Raw genomic sequence first — 18,369 nt, forward strand, 5'->3', positions numbered from 1 at the left:
GACTCTGAGTCTATCTCATTCTCAGTGTATTTTGAGGCATTTCATTTCTAGATGACAGTTTCTTTTAATTCTGAAAACAAACGAAATTTCATGAACCAAAATAATTACTCAAGATGCTTCAAGACTTAAGGCTCTTCTGTTATTCCCACACTGATGCAGAACTTAAGCCCCGCGCTCGCCTGGGCTACACAGAGAGCCCTTACCAGAACACAAACAAAAAGGATGCTCAACAAAGACGTACTTCAAGGAGCCGAGACACAGTAACACCAATGAAAATGTCTTTAGGAAGTATTGGTCTACTTCTTATGCTTCAGCAATTAAGCCCGATCTGTCACAACAGATGGGTTTTAAAATAATTTACACAGTCTGAGTGGCTGACACTGATGTTTGGAAATAGATAAGCAGTTAATGGCGAGGCTAACTCCCAACCCAAAAAGCATCTCTGGGCTGAGCTCAATTCTAGATGCAACCAAGAAACACAGACACAAAGATAACATTTCTTTTTCTAAATTATGTCCTACTATTAAACTGTCAAAGGCCTTCAACTACCAGGTAAAGACAGGCCGAGGGCAGAGGAGCCTGCTTCTCAGCCTGAAAACAGTTCAATGGCAGAACTCACAGCGGAGAGAAGCAACTCCCGGGAACAGGTATGAGCACGTGAACCTTGGCAAGTACACGTAAAGCTTTAAAGTAACTGTGCAATAAAAAGAACATTCAGGAAAAGCCAAGACTAACCAAACAATTGCCATTCAATAAAGGCAACTGAAGGACCTGCATTAGCACTATTTCCCCCCCAAAGATCAATGGCAAAATCCACCATCAGCAAGCAGTGGCCAGGGACCTGCTGGACTGAGCGGGCCTGCTTCTCCTCCCTCCTCTCAGCTCTGTTTATGTCACAGCTGGAACACTTTCCTGGGATTCCACCTTCAAGTCTCCGCTCGCTGATTTTACCTACACAACAGCTGCACATGGAGTCCTCTGAAAAGGGAAGCTGAGGTGAAGAGGCACAGGCAGTGCCTCACCTCACTACCTTCCGTTCGTGGATGGCAGCGTTGTGAGCAGGCACACTGCGACCTGAAGGGAGAGAAGCTTTCTGGGCTGGCTGGATTCTCATCAGTCTCCATTGTTTTGACAAACACTGACCAAGACAACCACAGAAGGAGGCGTCTACCTGGGCTCATGGTTTCCAGGTGTTAAGAACCCATGGTGGCAGAGCAGATTGGACGGGAACAGCTGAGAGCTTGAGTCCTGATTCACAAGCAGGAGGCTGGGAGAGCTAACTCAAAGCCTTTTGAAACTTCACAGTCAGCCCCCAGGGACATGCCTCCTCCAACAAAGACACACCACATCCCTGGGGAGCAAGTGTTCAAATGTGCAAGTCTACTGGGACCATTCTCAGTCTAACCTCCACTGCCTCCCTCTGTGACCCTGAGATGTCTACTTGAGTAAGAACTCCAACACTGGCTTGCTCTCTTGGGTCTTTGCTCAATTTGATTCAAGGTCTTGCTACAAAGGCCAGGCTGACCTAGAACTCAACATCCTCCCAACTGCCCGGGCCAGTGTGGTTTTCTTTTTTTTTTTTTTTTTTTTTTTTTTGGTTCTTTTTGTCCGGAGCTGGGGACCGAACCCAGGGCCTTGTGCTTCCTAGGCAAGCGCTCTACCACTGAGCTAAATCCCCAGCCCCAGTGTGGTTTTCTTAACAGTAAGAATAAACCTCCGCAGGACTGGCTTTCTGTTAGCTGGTGTTGGTTACTGCTGTCCCTCAGTGCGCTCACTGAACACAGGGCAGCAGAGACTACACGATGGGGAAGAAAGTGATAAGCTGATAACCAGGAGAGTAAGATGTTTAGACAAGCTAACAGAGAACTGATGCCATCCAGACCTATCCAGAGGAAGGCCAGCGACCCTGCTCAGCCTTGGGCGAGGACTGCTCATCACCACACGCCTAGGCCAGCAGGATCCAAATCCAAATTCCCCTGAGACTGAAGCACAGTGTCATCTTCTTTCTAAAGTGTCAGTCAAGCCAGTGCTTGGTCCCTAGTGACAGATCTAGGCTTCAGGTTCATGTGAGAGCAGAAAGAAGCAAGGTGTCTGAACAGTTTCCTCCCCGATTTATGGCTGGGAAGAGGATCAGGTTGGCTATCAGGGGTTTTTTCATGATTTATTATTAATATGTAGTTTTCTTCTCAATTCACAGCTTTTAAATAAATCATATTATTAAATATTAATACATAAAGTCTTCTTTAGCATTGAAAACATGCCCGAGTCTGGGTTTTAAAAAGCAGTCTTTCGGACACCTCATGTAATGAGTAAAATTAGAAAAGAGGAAAGAGCATTTCTCCCTAACTATCTGGCTAAATGATGAACTTATCTGTCCTCCAAAACCATTCATGCATTTTAATTTGCTGTTTCACTCGGCCTAGGCATAGGCATAGGCAAAGCTGCACCCAGAATGCAGAGAGCCTGGCCTCTCTGCACTCCTGGTAGACCTGACTACACTGAGGAGCTCCATTTGATTGCTCTGAGGAAAGACACAGGCCCTGTGACCCCACAGGAGCCCTAGGGAGCAGGCTCCAAGGGCTCCTCAGACGGAAGGGTGACTGGAAGCTGCCTACTGACTGAGAGGCTATCTGAGGGTGGGATCTCCTCCCTCCTCCTAAGTATACATTTAGGCGCTTGCTCTGCTCACAGTGCAGTGTGCAGTGCGTGCGTAGGGAGCAGGCTCATACATAAGGAGAGGCATGGCTGGGACTTGCCTGCACACTGCTCTCTGCACGCTGTTCTCTAGCTGTGTCTGGGATCCCCAGCATTCTCCATGTCCGCAATTCAAACCATTACTCATTTCCTAAAGGGGTGTCATCTTTCTGTTTTTAGGAGGAGAGCGTGGTACTTGTGGTGTTTGGGAGGACTGGGGCCACTGCCACTGCTCTGACCGTCCACCTCTGACTGACTGCGGTGAGCTCCTGGCTGCTCTTTGCCTCCTTACTTCAGTTCCGATAGGTTGTTTCTCTGCCAGTGAAGAGAGCCAATGCAAGCCACACTGATTAGATTAAAGGCAGGTTTACTGAGAAGCTGCTTCTGGGCAAGTTCGCTGGCCCCAAGGCTTGAGGCCAGGGGAGCTGCCATGAGGAGGGGGGGAGAAAGAAAGGGAGTCCACAAAGAAAGAAAGGGAAAGAAAATAACAAAGAGAGAAAAAGAGAGACACCAAAATGTCTGGATGGTATGGGAAGAGTCACTGGGGTAAGGCCGGTCCAGCTCCAAAAGTTCAGGGTTGGAGTACGCCAGGTATGACTGGTGCATGCTGGGAGAACCTGGAGGCCAGGTCTGCTCTGATGTGTAAAGTGTTCACCTTAGTCACTTGTCCTAGAGGACAAAACCAAACAAATTCCTCTAACAAGATTAGGAACCTATCACAGTTCAGCTACCTGGGAAAGAGACACAAAGTAAGTCCTGCAATCTAGTCTGCACAGTCCTCCCCTCTCTAACTGCAGACACGACAATCCCAATATGGTATCTCCTCAGCAATAAAACCAGACTATACAGCGCAGGTCTGGGAATGCAGTAAGGATTGGGAGTAACTGTGTGCGTGTGTGTGCGTGTGCGTGTGCGTGTGCGTGCGTGTGCGTGTGCGTGCGCGCGCGTCCGTCCATCAATGTGCTCTGAGAGCCAGTTGTCTGTGTCCTGGCTGCCCCCATGTTTGCCCTTCAGCACTCATGCAAACCTGGGCTGTGGACTCCAGGCCTGGACTTCTTCCTGTTAGCAGCTTTACACAAAGCACCTGAGGAGAAGCTAAATAACTACACCCTGATGTCCTCCGTAAGAGTTTAAGTGTTACTCAAGTGCCTGAGATATGTCCTAAGATTAACAAGTGACATAGCAAACTAAAGACCTCCAGAGCAGACAAAACAAGACCATACAAAAGGCGCATACCACCAACAGGCTGTGGCAGTTTGAATGACGACAATGTCTGAATGCTTGACTCCCCCGGCTGTAGGTCCTATTTGGGATGTGACACGAGGGGCCCAGCTTTGAGGTTTCAAAAGACCATTTGAGTCAGCCTCCTGCTCAGTTGTTCCTGCCCACACCTTTGCTCAGCCTTCTACTCTACTGCTCAGAAACACGAGCCTAACTAATCACACCTTTATCCCCGGTTACCTGGGCCACAGTGTTTTTTCACAATAGAAAACCTAACTAAGAGATAGGCTGAGGAAAGGAAAGAAAAAGGGAAGGGAGGGAGGGAGGGACGGAGGGAGGGAGGGAGGGAGGAAGAGAGGGAGGAAGGAAGAGAGGGGGTGTGGGGGTGTTAGCGATGCATATGAACGCACCCTTTTTGCCTAAAGCTGACTCTACTGCTCTCCAAGCACACTTCAGTCTACCACCACAGGGCTTCAAGCCTCATCAGCTACACAGTAATTGTATATGAGCCAGGTTTTATGCTTGAGCACACTTCTACACTTGCTATATGTGCTATACACTTCAGGCACGCACGCACGCACGCACGCACGCACGCACGCACGCACGCACGCACACACACACACACACACACACACACACACACACACACGCACACACTGTGGGCTGAAGGACTTGTAGGCTGCAGGCAGGACCTTTCATGTGCTGGGTTTCCGGCTCACTTTGTGGACCCTCAATCCTTGCAGCTTCACAGCACTGTCTGTGCATGCTCCTCCTCTGCTGGAGACAGGATGGCAGATGTCTAGCCATGGTTCCCCCTTTTCATGACTCTGTCCTAAGCCATGCAAACCATAAGTCCTTCAAGTCTTCCCCGCAGTGCACATCAACACGCCTCTGTTGGTCCTCCAGCTCCTGTTAACGTTTCATAACCCAAGACTTAATTCTGAGGCATTTACCCTGCCTCACCTTCCTCAGAAAGGCTTCGTGACGTGATCTTTCCTCCTCAGGCCACTGTACTCCAAGACTGAATCATGTTGGTGGTGAGGGTGGTATAATTACTGTTGAGAAAGCTTCACACACGCTAGCAATGTGCACCACTCACACTCTCAAAGTGGGGAATGTGGCACGACAGGTGTGAAGCACAGGTTTCAAGTGTGCACAGTTTTCTAAGAGCTGACAGGCCCATGTGCAAACACTGGGAATGACCTCAACAGTTTGGCCTGAGTCTGTAAGTACAATACAGCAGTGGGAAATGCAGAGAGGGCGCCACTTGATAACCTGTGATTGAACACAGAGCTGCCTGCACTTCCACATGTTCCATATACCACTGCACGTCCACACCCAGTTTCTTGGCTCAGAAATACCCACAGGACACAGTTGTCCTGGGCATGAAGCACACCGTGCCATCCAGACACATCAGTGCTACCTTTTGACCAGAGAATCAGCTTGGAGAAATGAAAAATTTGACCAATTCTGTGAGCAGGTGTTTTCTGGACTGCATGCCTCAGACTGGAGCTAAGAAACACTTCAGCAGCACTAAAGGCTTGGTATTTGATAACTTCCTATTCTGTGTTAACCAAACATGCCTGACATGCTATCCTCAGACAGTCAAACACAAGTCAGTCCTGCCAGTTCTTAGCCTGCCAGGATCTGACACGTGCAGCAGCTTAGCACTGCTGTCCCCTCCTGGGGAGCCCTGGCAGAGCACAGAGCTCTGCAGGGAGGCATTGACTTGGCAAGGGGCTAGGGGACCCAAAATATCTGTAGGAAAGTGAAGCACCTCACAGGTGACCTGCTCTTGAAGACAGAGCATCAGTCTATGTTTTGTAATTTTTAATAAGAAAAGATAGGAAGACGCCACGCTTTAAGACCACTGAAATAGACCTTGAAGTTCTCTAGTAAAGCCAGTTTTCTCATTCAGTAAAGCCTGTTTCCTGAACATATAATCTTTAAAATCTCGGCTAACAGAAATATTTAGCCGCCTGTCTCCAACTATACACAGTTATAATTCCCCGTGTTCTTGCATGTAACTATCCAGTGCCAATGGGAGCAGCAGTAACCAGTTTCAATCACACTTACCCTTCAACCGCTGCCCAGCAATGGACGGGCCCTCTTCAGAAGGCTTCCTTCTTTGTGTTTTGAGATCTTGCCACAGTGTGGTGTGCATTTCCCAAAGGAATATGCCTGAACCAAGCAAACTGCTAAAATCCCAGCTGCTGAGACCTCAAAACCCACTCAGTAATAAAGCCTAATGTAGAAAGACAGTACAAGGTTCAAAGGACTTTCACACACTTATAAAACCTAAGTGTTAGGGTTCCTGGTTCCACCCCGGGTTTCGGCACCAACGTTAGGGTTTTGAATCTCGGCCCATGCCCGGACAGAATACACCCAAGCACCATGGTTCCGTGTGGAGAGGTTTAATAAGAGAAGAGTAGAAGAAGAGAGGAAAGGCAGCCGCCTGTGGGCATGTGGGGTGGGGTGGGGTGGGGCAAGAACAGAGTAGAACAAAGAGCAAGAGGGGTAAGAGAGAGGAGGGGCAAGCAGCCCTTATATAGTCAGGCACAGCTGGCTGTTGCTGGGCGACTATGGGGCAGGGCATACCTGGCTGTTCCCAGGTAGCTGGGGGTGGAGCTTAGACAGAACACCAACACTAAGTATTTCAAAACTTCTCTCTTAACGTCAAAAATGGGCAGGGAGCCTCTGTCTCTGTTGGCCACAGCTCTATGTTCTGCTCTATGGTAGGTAACTCTGCAAAATCAACCTTCAGGAGACTTTGGACTCTGTGTTGAATAAAGAAAAAAGTGATGTTGCACACTGGAAACCTATAGCTTGGACGGTGCTCTAAACCCTACTCAAGAATTCTCTAAGAATGGGAGGGCACAAAGGTAACTTCTGTAGTACAGACTGAAAACTAAAAACACACACAGCACTCAAATCGTGCTGAGGGAAACAGAGGAACAATAGCTGAAGGCACGACCTAAAAGCTGCCTCAAGAAAGCAGCAGGGAGGGACTCAACATGAACTGGAGCTGAAGGGGATGATGGTGAACTATGCGCCGGGACCCTCTCTGGCAGCGCAGTGTCCTGGCCTATCTAATGGAAGCACACACAGGCTGGGGTGAGGACACACAGTGCAGAAGCCGATAAGCCACGGCCTCAGGACTCACGGCATTTGTGTGTGTGTGTGTGATGTGTGTATAGCAGTGTAGAAATCAGGAACCAGATTTATAGGACCCAGCTCAACACCCAGGAGCTTTACCCAAAGGCCCAGCTTCAGGACACTCCTGAACCATGGACAGCCCGGCTTTGCATCACGTGACTACAAGGCAAACAGGAAGAAGTGCTGACGGGTGCTCAGAGCTATGTCTAACGACTAAGATCAAACTTAGGGATTTTAGTTTCATGATCTTCTTTAGTACCCTAACGTGCCAGCCAAGCAAGCAAGATTATTAGAATGTACAATGTCCTTTTCAAAAACCTTTAGAGTTCATAAATGTCAGCAAAAAAAAAAAATATGCTTTAAAATTCATATATAAACAGATGCAAGGAGATTTGAGATACTTAGAGAGGAAGAGTTCTTTGCAGATGGAAAATACTTCCTGTTTTGTTGAGGTTTGGTCTCATGTTATCTATTGTAAGGCTAAATGCGAGCCCCTGGAACCTGGTATAGAGGGAAACCCAGTAGGCCTTGCTCACAAGCTACTTCTGACTGGTAAATAAAGATGCCAACAGCCAACAGCTAGGCAGAAGAGATGGAGGTGGCATTTAGGTTTCCTGGGCTTGGGGTCAGAAAGAACCAGAAGAAGAAGAAAGAAGAAGAAGAAAGAAGAAAGAAGGAAGAAGAAGGAAGAAGAAGGAAGAAGAGGAAGAGGAAGAGGAAGAAGAAGAAGAAGAAGAAGAAGAAGAAGAACAACAACAACAACAACAACAACAACAACAACAACAACAACCAGAAGCAGAAGCAGAGGAACAAGAACAAGAAAAACAAGAACAAGAAGAAGAAGAGGGGGAGGAGGAGGCGAAGGAAGAAGGAAGAAGAAGGTGGTAGAGGTGCAGAAGGTGCAGAGGAAGGAGGAGAAGGAGAAGGAAAAAAGGAGAAAAGGAGAAGGAGAAGGAGGAGGAGGAGGAGAAAGAAAGGGGGAGGGGAAGGAGGTGCAGAAGAGGGAAGGAGAATCCACAATCCATCTGGATTATGGAAGAGAATGTGGCCAATTGGAGTTAAGAGCAGCCCAGATAAAACATAGTAAGAGTAAGTAATAACTCAGGGTTATTGATAGGGAAGCAGAGTCTCTGCCCAACTTTAGTGCTGTTTAAGGCTCATTACAAATATAAAGGTGTGTGTGTGTGTGTGTGTGTGTGTGTGTGTGTGTGTGTGTGTGTGTGTGTGTGTGTGTGTGTGTGTTATCTGGGGACTGAATGGTCAAAGGTAGGGCAGAAACCCCAGGAGGGTATTAAATCATTTCTACAACAGTCTTTAATCCCAGCACTTGGGAGGCAAAGGTAGGCAGATCTCCGAGCGTAAGGCTAGCCTATTCTATGTAGCAAGTTTTAGGCTAGCCAAGGGTACACAGTTAAATCTTGTCTCAAAAACAAAAGCAACAAAGGTTTCACAGTGGAAATAAATGGCTCATTAACACAATTGCATGTATGCTAAGAAATTCAGACACTTGCATAGTAATCCTAATGTTTCCCAATGCTACTACCCCACACTAGGCACCAGACAGACTCACAGCCACATCAGTCCTGTGTCACACTTACTTGTTATCTTAATCCTAAAACAATTCACTTTTCAGAAACACAGCAGACCTACACTTAATAGTTGTAAGTTACTTGATCATATAACCTTTTCCTTGACAATATAATTTTAATTAGTTCTCTTCAACTGGGGAGGAAAAATATTGGGAAGCCCACAGCCTCACTCAAATGCCTGAGTTACTCAGGAAATAGATATCATTTCTCTAATGGGGTAAAACATTCCTCTACCTGGGTGGCTCAGGCTGAGGACACTATAGAACCATCCCTGATGCTGCTGTGTCCACTCTCAGCAATGACAAGGAGGGCAGAGCCTTCTAGAGTAGCCTGTTCCTAGAACACCGACAATCTGCATCTGCCACGAGCTGAACTACTGGAGGGCAAGTGAGCAACACTGCCCATGTGTCCCATCGGTGTCATGAAGGCTGTGTGTCACTTAAAGAACCAGACCGCTGACATGAGAAAGAGCAAATGTGCTGAAATAAGAGGGAGAACCCTAGAAAGAAGGAAGCAGAAATATCACCCAGCCTCCTCCCTCTGCGGTCTCTGGCAGTGTGCATGAGCCAAGCCCCCCTTCTTAATCAGGGCATCTGCAGCCCAGGAGACCATGGCAGTAACCACAGCACCCGAGGCTGTTGTGACTGGTGGGAGAGGGTGCTACTGACACTGTGCAGGGAGAAGCCAAAACAACAAGATCCAACAGCAAACACCCATCCCATGGCTACAACCCCAAGACTAAATAACGATAAAACTGGTCAACTGCCTGTCTGCTCTAAGAAAGAAGACATGGGAGAAGTTGGGAAGGGGCCGAGATCAACCCTGAGACAATGGAGTTTACAGCATCTGCACTTCCCACAATACAGTGACTTGGAATGAAGGAGGAAAGCCAGCCCACTCCAAAGAGACAGTGAGTCAATGGAGGAGTGTTCACTGTGCTTCATAACTAGCAGTAGCACAATAATGTTTAACATGGCTTGAGGACAGAAGGGAAAGTGTGCTCATAGCAGATAAATGGGGAAAAACAGAAATTTAAATGATTTTATACACACACACACACACACACACACACACACACACAAGCATACGCACTTTTAAAACCTTATTCTTTTGCAGTAAGCACTTCTTGTATGCCAATGTTGCAATGGTCTTAATTACATTTTTACTGTAATTATACAAATAAAAAAACCAAATATAAGCTTAATTTTTTTCTAAGCAAGAGTTTTAGATAGCTGATACTAGAAACTGATTCACTTTGAATGTGTCATAATGAAATTATTCCATTTAGAATTAATAATCTAGGTTGCAGAGACACAGGGTACTCTATAACTAGAAATCATAATACAAATAATAACCTTTACTCTTGCTTTTTTAGCTATGCTAGAAAATTAATTTAAACCTACCCAATTTTCAACTTAAAATGAAAACAATGTTCCTTCTCTCTTGACAGATAGACTCTAGAGTGTTGTTTTGTAAAAAAGCGCCCATTAAACACATGTGTAAGTGAAAACAGTAATGACTAAAACACAAGAAGTCACTTGCTTGGGCACACCCATGTCTAACCTGTAGGAGGCCCCTGGGTACTGGGGCTCTGAGAAGTGATGAGTAGAAATGGCCCTAAAGGCAAATATATTTTTGATTTTTTTTAAATGCTCACATACTTCAGTACAAATAACTGTATTAAGCCAGATCTAAACAGTGAGCAGTGAACTGCACATGAATGATCTCACCAGTGGTGGGTCACAGCCCTTAGGAAACAGGCTCCATCTGTGCCTCCATCCTGGCCAACCTTCCCCTGAGGGGCTGCACTCACTGTTATGGAAGCCAGCAGAGCACAGCTCCTGTAACGCCCACTGCATCCCTCAAGTTTCCCCTTTATAATCTGATGGTGGACATCACTGCTGACACCACCCTTGGCCCTCTCTCCAGATATGGCCTTGAGAAGCGCCATCAAACCCCAGGATGGTGCTAAGAAATTCAGATACGTGAATAGCAATCCTAATGTTTCCCAATGCTACTACCCTACACTGGGCACCACTGACAGACTCAACATCAAACCCCACCATGCTGTCTACCTGGTGCTGGGTCCTGCCCAGCTTCTGCGCAAACCCTTAACCCTTGAATGAACGCTACACCCCAGCAATCCATTAGTGTCTTCTGACCCCACTGTGGGATCTCCCAACAACCACATTACTAAATCAAGATACATTGCGAGAAGCTACTGATGGAGTCTAACGCCAAGACTGGTGACAGCAGCTTCACCCTAAGACAGACTCCGACCTGCAGCTAGCAGCTGCCCTAGGGCACCTAGACAATGAAACCGAACTGAGGTGCTACGTCCCCAGTGTGGAGCTCAGTGGGAAGGGGTAAAGGGTCTGTGCTTCATACTTAGCGTACAAAGAAAAAGAATAGTTTGGAGGGGAAGAGGTGCTATGTACTGTGCTTTGTGAACATTAAACACTATCAATCTATTATAGATAACTAGAGTATGGTCCGAGGTAAGGAATGTTAAATTCAGTCATTTTGTTTTGGTTTCATTGATCTAAAAATCCATGCCTATTTAGCAGTGAAGTTCACACCCACTGCAAATGCGGGCCATGGCAACCATCCATGGTCTCAGAGTCCACAGTGTGACGCTGACAGTCACCAGGCTATGTGTGCTCATCTATGGGAGGAGCACACGGCAGCACTGCACACATGTTCACCCTTTAGTTCCATGTAAGCATTCTTAAGTTATGCCAAATAGCAGTGTAAGGGAGAAAACTTAGGGAGAGTAACAGAAGGGCCACGCTAGTGTGTCTCAACTTCAAACCCAACCTGATGGCCACATGGCTCTCATTTTAGTACTCAAGCATAAGCACACAGCATGTGATAGCCCAGTGGCCCTAGAGCAACATGAACAGATAATAAATACACCAACCCATTCGGCCTAACCCCAAAAACAGGCGTGGTCGCAGCTGAGAAAGCGAAACACCAAGAGCATCCTCAAGACTGACCTTTTGTTGACTGGCTTTTCATCCTTGTCATAGGGCCGCACAAACCACTTCCCGATCCTCACGAAGTTCTTATCCATTAGGCACCTATAATAAGCACATCAGGAATTACCTTCACAGACTCAGAAACAAAGCACTCTGTTAACAACGCGAATGAAAGGAAAGGCACTGAAAGAAACACAAGCAGTGCCAGACCCGCTGTCAGAATGCTTCCCTACACTGAAAGAACTCAGAACTCTGGGCACGAATTATCAATGCCCAAAGATGGGGGCACATAAGCAAGCAAAATAGTTGGAAGTGTTTCCAAAACTCTGGGATTTAGGTCACAGATCTGCATTACATTAGTTCCCATATCATCAAGGTCAGAGTGTAGGGAACTGGAGGACTCTTCTTCCTGCAAGCTGGGTTTGAAGTTTTCTTGTGATAAGTTATCAATTCTTTAGTGAGGACACCAAAAACAAAACAAAACTTTAGCACTGTTTATCATCTGCCTTAATGCTTTCTCTCTGAAGGCCCAAAAACACCATCTAGGAAAATGAAGACTTGGCATTAATCTTCCTAGTAAGGATGGTGTGTTGCTCTTGGCTCTGTCTCCATGGCATGGCATGGCGTGTGTGCGTGTGTGCGTGTGCGTGTGTGTGTGCGCGCGCGCGCGCTGCTGTCAAGTCCCAGGTGTTCTCTTAAACATAGAACACCAACAGTGAGGACAACTGAGCTGAGTGACAACACAATTATGACCAAGTTCATTCATGTACAGGCAGGTGACGACTCTACCTAGCCACCTCCTGCACAATGGGTGAGAGGCTGCTCAGAGCACTAACAAGTACCCTTGATCTTAAATAATACGCAATGAGAAAGAAAATGGACATTCTGAACGTGATGGGACACAATGGTCTCTCAATATCAGTAAGGAAATGATCCACGTTTTGAAGGAAAGCTGTCCAAATGTGGCATGTGATTCTTTTGGACAAGGCCCCGTGAGAGCAGACTGCAGTTCTTATCTCAATATTCAGGCAGATCCGCACTCGGTTTTGTCCCACTCATCAAAGACTATGGAAACAATTCCAGCCCTCACCCATTTCATTACAGGTTAAACAACTCAGTTAATGTCAGGCAACAGTTCCTCCTCATAGGATAATTCCCTTTGTGCAGAGTCAACTTGGGACAGGGTTACATCAAATATCACTGAATCTATTTGGAAAGTGAACCTCTCCCTTGCTCACAGTAAAGAAAATCATTTCCAAAGTAACTCAATCTGACTTCATGCTTCTAAGTGAGAGAGGCTCTGAATACATTATTTTTTTTAATTTTCTTTTTTTTTAAACATTTATTTATTTATTATGTATACATCATACAGCTTTCTGCCTGCATGTATGCACCTGTAGGCCAGAAGAGGGCACCAGACCTGATTATAGATGGATGTGAGCCACCATGTGGTTGCTGGGAATTGAACTCAGGACCTCTGGAAGAGCAGTCAGTGCTCTTAACCGCTGAGCCATCTCTCCAGCCCAAAATGTTTTCTCAATGAAAGTTAGGCCTTGCTATACAGTTTTTTTGTTTTTTTTGGGGGGGGTTCTTTTTTTCGGAGCTGGGGATCGAACCCAGGGCCTTGCGCTTCCTAGGCAAGCGCTCTACCACTGAGCTAAATCCCCAACCCCTAAATTTTGAATAGAAAATATGGAGCAGCCACCTAAGGAAAAGGTCACAAGAACTGAAACTGTAAGGCTTCGCCAGGTTCTTCCCCAGCCAGACTCCATCCGTCCCGAGCAGACACTGCCACACAGAATGCAGTGCAGTAAGAGCCAACAGCTGCTAGTGTCACAATGGCAGACACTAGCATCAGTGTGAGTAGAGATGACTGTCAGTGTCCACAGCTAAGGCACAGAGGGAGCGTCGCCTAGCGAGGTCAGAGTCACCAGAGGGAGGGAGCTGCCACAACATCTATCTGTGCAGGGGCCAGGACATAACTGACAGCTCCATAATAATCCCTTAATCCCTCTTTTCCCCTTTTATTCGTTCTTTTTTTCTTTAAACAGTTTCTCTGCGTAGCCCTGGCAAGCCTGGCACTTGCTCTGTAGACCAGGCTAGCCTTGATCTTGTAGAGATGTGCCTGCCGCTGCTTCCCAAGTGCTGGGATTAAAGCCGCGTGCCACCACTGCCGGCTGCTCCTCCTCCTCAGCCCAGGTCCACATCATAACTGGATTACTGTGCACACAGTTCTTCACTTGATAAAAACTGTCACTGGGTGTCTACCTTGAAATCCACAGTGCGCAGAATAAAAGCAACGATGACAGGCATGGGGTCACACCCACCAGCAAACTCCACCTCATAGGGAACTGCATTGGATAAAGCTGTGCTGGGCTTGGGGTGGAGGTTCATACACAACTCCTCTGAGGTGAGACTGAACCTAAGAAAGTAACCAGGATGCTGTCAACTTTAAGCCTTGGGAGGAAATGGAAGAGATGTGGCCACACTGTGGAAGACAGTTCTGTGACTAGACTAGCATCTGGGGAGTCCTGATTCTGCAACAGACTACAGTGCGGCAGAAGAAACAAAAGCTCTTCTAATACTGCAACAAAGTAATGCGGCTCACAGTGTGGCAGCCGAGCAACTCAGTAGTCCACACATCACACCTGCATCTGACACAGCCCATTCCCACGACACAGCTCCATAGCCAGTGAGCCCCACTCCCCTTACTGCTCTGCGCCTCCTCTCCCGTTTTAAACTGAGGACAGTTCTGTCTCTGATGCCATCTGAGGTTTCGTGTTTATATGAGGGTTTCAGTGCTCAGAGCTCTGTCAGGATGACAGTGACTATTCACCAGGGAGTTAAAGGCCTGTGCTGTGGCACATTCTGGGTCCTGCTCTGTACAGCTTAATGTTCACTCAGTATCTGATACGCGTGGTACACACGTAAGGATTATTTTCCTGTTCATATTGCAAGTGCTCTTATGGCCATGTTTGGTGTGTGTGTTCTTACCATGAGGCACTCAGTGACCGGGAAGGAAATCTACTGAATTTGCTTCTTCACAGCCTGTCAATTCCTAATGCAGCCTAAAATCACAATACCTCAGCACTGACGGGGCCATGCGGCTCTGAGACATGACCAGGAAAACAAAACACTATGACAAATTGCACTAATTATATTCAAAGAACATAATTAGGCAAATGCTGTTTTAAAGGTAGTTTGAAATTATAAAAATATCAGAAATAAAATATACCTTTCTGCCATTCTTTGCTCTTTTAAGGGGAAGGAGGATGAAAAGCTGTATTTAACTTTACAACTCAACCTTGCAGACACTTCTATCTGCTGAGAACTGTTTCAGAACACTTTCCCGTCAGTACCAGGTATGCATTATAGTCAACCTGGATGTCACCAGCGTTTCTGTTTCTAAGAAGATGCCATCTTTCTGTAAGGCAGCTGTGTGAGTCCGGAGGCTGACAGCGTTAAGCAACAGCAGAGAAGAGCCACGCCTCCAAGTTACCATCTCAAGAGAAATGCAGCGAGGCTGGAAATGAAGGCAAGCTGCACGTGTGCGCCCATCTGAGGTTCCTGTGATGTGCATTCTGTGGTGTACCACAGCGTCCTCAATAGTTACCACAATGGCCGGCTCCCATCTCCACTCCCCAAGCCTGGGCAGACCACCCTCTGCTCACTAGCTGCCCACAGACTACATCCCACCCCCCTGCATGCCAAGTATCATCAGTGCACCTTCCCCTACCAAATTCATCAAATTCAGGAAATCTGTTTCTGTCAAGCTTGTTACATCATGCACAGCTAAGAAGATGAGGGCCCTTCCCAGCCGACCCCACCCCCTCCCTCAGTGGCTGGGCTTCCCCGGTGCTCCAGTGGGCGCTAATTCTTGCAGCAAGATGTAGCCGGGCAAGGCCTGTCTACTCCACATCCTCACTAAATGACTATAACCTTACGTTCTTCTACAGGGCTGGCCTCCCCTGAAATGTCCACTGTGCCTCATGCAACTCCAAAGGCCTGCACCTTTCTTCATGGCCCATTCAGTGTCTAATGTCATTCTCTCATTATAAACGAAAAGCCAAAACCAGTTGTCAACACCCTCGCCCTGTCTCTGTGCAGCAGCAGCAGCAGTAGTAGTAGTAGTAGTAGTAATAATAATAATAATAATAATAATAATAATAATAATAATAACAACAACAACAAACAACAATAAACAATAAAAACAACAATGCACAGCCTGATTGATGCTTTTAGAAGACAGACCCTGTCCAGGCATTTACTGGTAGGTATGTGTCTAGGCTTTTAGACTCACGTCCTCCCATTATAGACTGTACTCCAAAATCTAGGCTTATTCTCTGACATGGCATTTCCATGAAGTGGGAACTGACTTGCTTCCTGCACTCTCACAGTGTGACCTCCGTCACGTACCATGTCTTCCACTGCAGCGTAGCTGTCACTGAGCACCATGACAGCGGAGCTCTGCTGCAGCCTCTACCCATCATAAGGCAGGAGAGCAAGCCACAGTGTGTAGGCATCTGGCATCTGGGGTGGCTGCAGGCCCAGTCCCCGTGCTATGCTCCCTTGCCAAGCACTGGGGCAGCACAGGGAAGCTCAGCAGCCCCAGTGCAGGCCCAGTGCAGCCCCAGTGCAGGCCCAGTGCAGGCCCCGTGCAGCCCCAGTGCAGCACCAGGCACGGCACACACTCTCCACACTGCCAGGGTTCCCTGGGTGCAGAATGGCAAGACCGAGCCCAGGGCCTCAGCCATCCCTGTCACCTTCCACTGTGTGCAACACAGGGGTGGCCTGACCTCTGGGGATAGCAATAAACCCCATGAAAACCAAGACGCTGATTTTATTCCAAAGCCTTCAGGCAGTTACAAATTAAAGTCAGAGTAACAAACCCAATGCCAATCTGGCAGTGTGCTGGATGTTCTGCGCTTTCTCCAACGCCAGGAAGGCAAGCTGCCTCAGGACATAAACCACTGTGGAGTGTCTGAACTGCACACATGCTTTGCTGTTTTGTCAAGAATTTTCACTCCATACTCATAGATGGATAATAGAATTTGATACATCATGGAAATCCATGTCAACTATAACAAGGCAAACAGCCAAGATGTCTGAAGTACTAACGTATACAGAGCAGGCTCCCGAAAGCAACCTCACACATTGTTTCCATGAGGAGGAGGATACAGCGTCAGTGTGACGCCCAGCGTAGTCACAGCAGGGTGAGCACGAATGGCGTCACTTCCCTGGAGACTTTGGACACTCGCCTTCTTCCATGGTGGGAGAGGAAAGGGATGTGCAAAAGGGGGTGGGGCTAAGCCCAATCACAAAGGATTCTAGATAAATAAAACCCAAATTAATGGTACTTTATCATCCTGGGCATTTATCCAAAAAGATAATTGGCCTTAAAATAAACTAGAAAGCATGCTTACTTTCTCCAAAGACATGAAAAATAATGGTACAGACAGATCTGAGACAGGAACTCTGGGACTCTCCACTTCTCGGTTTTACACAGTCACAAAGATAAACCTAAAGAGCAAAGAGCTCCAAATCCCCCTGCCCCTCTCTGTCCAGAAACCTGTCTGCTCCCAACCATAAAGAGCAGCTAGCTGGAAGATAGACTGTTAGCCCACTGGCCATCCAGCGTGTCATGTGACTTCATCTCCACACCTCTCCTTTATAGACTGCTTTGTCCACTGAAGTGGTGGCCAGTGTCTTAGCTGATGAGACATGAGCAGACATGGTATGCATTACCTCAGGGCACATGCACCACAGGCTTTCGGCTCCTGAGTTACCAGCAGTCTCTGCTCTCTGTCAGGAAGCCAACAAGAAGAGGCAAAGGCTGGCTGCTCAGTTCTTGGGCCTGGGCAGGTAGGCTGAGGCACTGCAACTACACAACCAGCCTCGACTATGGAGGGAGGGGGCTTTGGTCCTTGGGCCTAACCTGACTGCTGAGCAAAGCAGGACATCAAAGCAGGCCAGGGGCCCCAAAGGAGAAGAATGGGCCAAACCGCTGGAGAGGAGAGGGGTGTGAAACGTCCTAAGAATTACAAACATGGGGCAGGCACATGCGTCTGGTTATCAGCCGAGAAGCTACATGCAAGGCGCAGCACAGTGACCCCTTGAGGCCAGAGAGATGCTCACAGTAAGAGCACTTGCTGCACTTCCAGGTCTTGGGTTCAGTTCCCTGCACTCAGGGCAGCTCACCATGAGCCATCTGTAACCCAGTCCAAGGAGATCTGATGCCCTCCTCTGGCTTCTGAGGGCACCAGGCACGCACTTGGTATACACACGCATACCAGTAAAACACTCACACAAGTAAAATAATAATAAATAAATCTAAAAACAAAACAAAACTGAAATCTCCACCATCCTGTCTTTTAAAAAATGACCGAATGTGACCCCAGAAGATAGATTTTAAATACCACCGTGAAAGTCACAGGAGAGGACAGCCCTCCTCTGCTCAGGGCAAATCACATTCTAACTCTCTAGCTCTCTGAAGATGAAACAAACTCAGTCAGAACCTGCTCAAGTGACAGGAAGTTCACAACGAAGGAGGACACTATAGACCAGAATCCTTGGAGCGAGCTGGCAACTATCAATGTCGCCACCACTCTAAAAATAGCAATCCTTGCTGTCCTCCTCTAGGCTGTGAGGGCAGTCAGCCAAACACAGAGCTCTTATAATAAGAAAGGGGGTGTGCTGGGCCAAGGCCACGCCTCAGTTGGTTTCGTGATGGA

At 47.3% G+C, this 18,369-nt stretch overlaps 1 protein-coding gene across 5 annotated transcripts in view; it reads right to left on the reverse strand.

Moving 5' to 3' along the window:
* Window positions 1-18,369, reverse strand: part of Med13l (mediator complex subunit 13L) — a 197,264-nt gene that overhangs the window by 70,552 nt on the left and 108,343 nt on the right. For all 5 annotated transcript variants that reach the window (NM_001419791.1, XM_039090173.2, XM_039090172.2 and 2 more), the window contains one exon: window positions 11,657-11,740. In NM_001419791.1, the coding sequence (NP_001406720.1) occupies window positions 11,657-11,740 (84 nt within the window). The remainder of the gene's footprint in view (window positions 1-11,656; window positions 11,741-18,369) is intronic.

Source organism: Rattus norvegicus, chromosome 12 (assembly GCF_036323735.1).
Source record: "Rattus norvegicus strain BN/NHsdMcwi chromosome 12, GRCr8, whole genome shotgun sequence".
Taxonomy (NCBI): Eukaryota; Metazoa; Chordata; class Mammalia; order Rodentia; family Muridae; genus Rattus; species Rattus norvegicus.